We start from the raw sequence: 2,519 nt of genomic DNA on the forward strand, positions 1-2,519 counted from the left end.
AGTAAAAAAAAAAAAAAAAAAAAAAAAAAAAAAAAAAAAAAAAAAAAGCCCAGACGATCGTCTCCAAATAACAAACGGTGAATTATTTCCACAGAGTTATCCGCCAGCAGCCAGTGATCGAAAACAAAAAGAACAATTTAACATAGACATGTATCCTAGACCTTATAGAACGCTCGTGAAAGTTACGCGGTGAACGACAACCGGCCGAGAATGCTAGGTATTCCGTGTAACGCATTCTGAGCCACCGTGTGTCGACGATGGATCTGAACGTGTGTTCGCGTCGAGTCCACGACGGGTACGCGACCATCAGGTCGAGAGGTCGTAACCGGCCTCGGGCGGTCTACAGATCGGACTCGGAGGAGCTGCTCAAGGAATCAGGCGGTCCGTACGCGCTTCCACGGCTCTCGAACTTCCCGATCGCCTCGGGCGATTTGCATCAGGTTGCCAGATGGTCGGACTTCACGAAAGACTGCCTGTTGATCGAGAACTACGGTACCCTACGGGGCACGAAGAAAACGAATCCGTTGGACGAACGTAAAACGGTGACGTTGAACACGTTCAGCAAGGTCGAGCAAGGTCCGAGGCACGGGTGCGTCCAGGTGAACGGTCAAGGACAGGTGAACGCGTTATACGTTGGCAGAGAGACCGAGAGAGGACACGAGTTTTCCTCGCAGAATGGCGCCGTTGAGGACTGCCTCTACGACACTGTGCCTCTGGACGATTGCCAGAAGGCTGACTTGCGTTCTTTCAGATCGCAAAACATTGTCCTGGATGGGAAGGATCGAATGAATGGGTCAGCTCAGGTGGCTGATCCCTTTGGGGCAGTTGGAGTAATCGATCCCAGTTCGAGGAAATCGAAGGATATCGAAGAGTTTCTGAATGATTCGGATCAGAAGATGAACAGTGATGCTAGATGCCTTGTTGTTGATAGAAGGATCGGTGGAATGAAAGACAGACAACCGATCTATGCTGTTCCGAGTAGCTTGTCGAAGTCCAGGCGAGATCGTCGAATCGTGATCGTTGATGGTAATTATGTACCAAGCGGTGATTTGTACCGTACCACGGCTAAGTATATAGAGGATATCAATAAAAACATCGCGGAGATCGACAAGAGTTACGAGGAGCTGAAGTCCTCGAATTCGAAGAACTCCGCCTATGGAGTGATCAATAAGATCGCTAAAGGCGAGCTGCTCGATCGATCCTGCAATCTCTACGGCTACGCGAGGAAAAGGGACATGGCGCCGATGCCGCCTATATCCTCCGATTTCTGCGAAAACCTCGTCGAGAAAACGGAGAAACAGTTGGACGTCGACGAGAAAATGGAAATTGCGAGAAATTTCACGATCCCGAGGAACAGGCTCGGAAAGATTCCACCGAAGTTGCTCCCTAGATCGTCCTCGATCGACAGCACTTCTAGACACTCGACAGGCTCCACGACAACGTCATCGACGAAGTCCACAGAGTCCCTATACGCGATCAGCGAATCATTAGCTAGCGAAATCCAGCGAACAGACGATTCGAAAGTGGGTAGCCTGTTGAGTAACATTTCCAAAAACTGCCTGAATCTGGTCAGCACAGAGGGGTCCGACGAGCTAGAGTCGAAAGACGACATGTCCTCCACGGATGACGACAGACCAACCCCGATTCGATCTGTGGATCGATTGCCTGTCACCGGTTCGATTCGCAAGAATCGTTCCAGAGTAGACACCATAGAAAGATCGTACCCGAAAAAGAGCCAGCTTTCACCTAGTCCTAACTATGACGGTCTCCATCATCAGAACGGTCAGCTCGACCGAAGGATATTGGGTAACTTGCATCTAGAAGCAAGGGAACCTAGTGATTACCCAAAGAGAAGGTACGATACACTACCTTCGAGAAGATCGAGGGTAGTATCCTCGAGGCCTCTTCACAAGTCCAGCGAAGACGTGCTCGACGGTGAACGACCTGTTCGATCCTCATCTCTGAACCGATCCTGCGCCAGCGATCTGGACATCAGCGCTGGAAATGACGAACCGTCCAGCTCGAACGTCCTCTTCGCTAAGCCACTCTATCTAATGGACGCCACGGATATTATTCTGCATGGACGGTTTGACAGAACAACTGGTCGTGGTTTCCAACGGCAAGAACATTTCCCAAGGTCCAATCGGACCAGACACGATTCCCTGGAGTCGGAACCAGAGGACAAAGGCGGTGGCGACGATTACTGTCGGCCGAACGGCTTCGCCACTTTGCCCAGACGGGGAAATCTCGCGAAGGATCAGGCTAATGATCCGCTCAGACGGCTGTCCGGCAACGTACCGATCTTAGAGCCCCTCTACGAGCATGCGGTCAGCGATCCAGTTAAACCGAGGAGCGCCGCGAACGTCATTCCCTGGTGGGAACTCGCGACTAGGAAGTACAGGCACCGTAGTTGCCCGTCGTTGCAGGTAACACGGAGGATTTTATATTTTTTTAACCGACTTCGAAAAAGAGGAGGTTATATAATTCGATGAGTATGTTTTTTTTTTTTTTTTTTTTTT

General features: G+C 50.3%; 1 protein-coding gene across 1 annotated transcript in view; it reads left to right on the forward strand.

Moving 5' to 3' along the window:
* Positions 1-257: 257 nt before the first annotated feature.
* The window catches only part of LOC107190024 (protein sickie-like), a 31,597-nt gene continuing 29,335 nt past the window's right edge, over positions 258-2,519 (forward strand). Inside the window, 1 exon segment of the mRNA XM_015578740.1 lies at positions 258-2,426. Coding sequence (XP_015434226.1) covers positions 258-2,426 — 2,169 coding nt within the window.

The sequence above is a fragment of the Dufourea novaeangliae genome, unplaced genomic scaffold, assembly GCF_001272555.1.
Source record: "Dufourea novaeangliae isolate 0120121106 unplaced genomic scaffold, ASM127255v1 scaffold172, whole genome shotgun sequence".
Classification (NCBI taxonomy): domain Eukaryota; kingdom Metazoa; phylum Arthropoda; class Insecta; order Hymenoptera; family Halictidae; genus Dufourea; species Dufourea novaeangliae.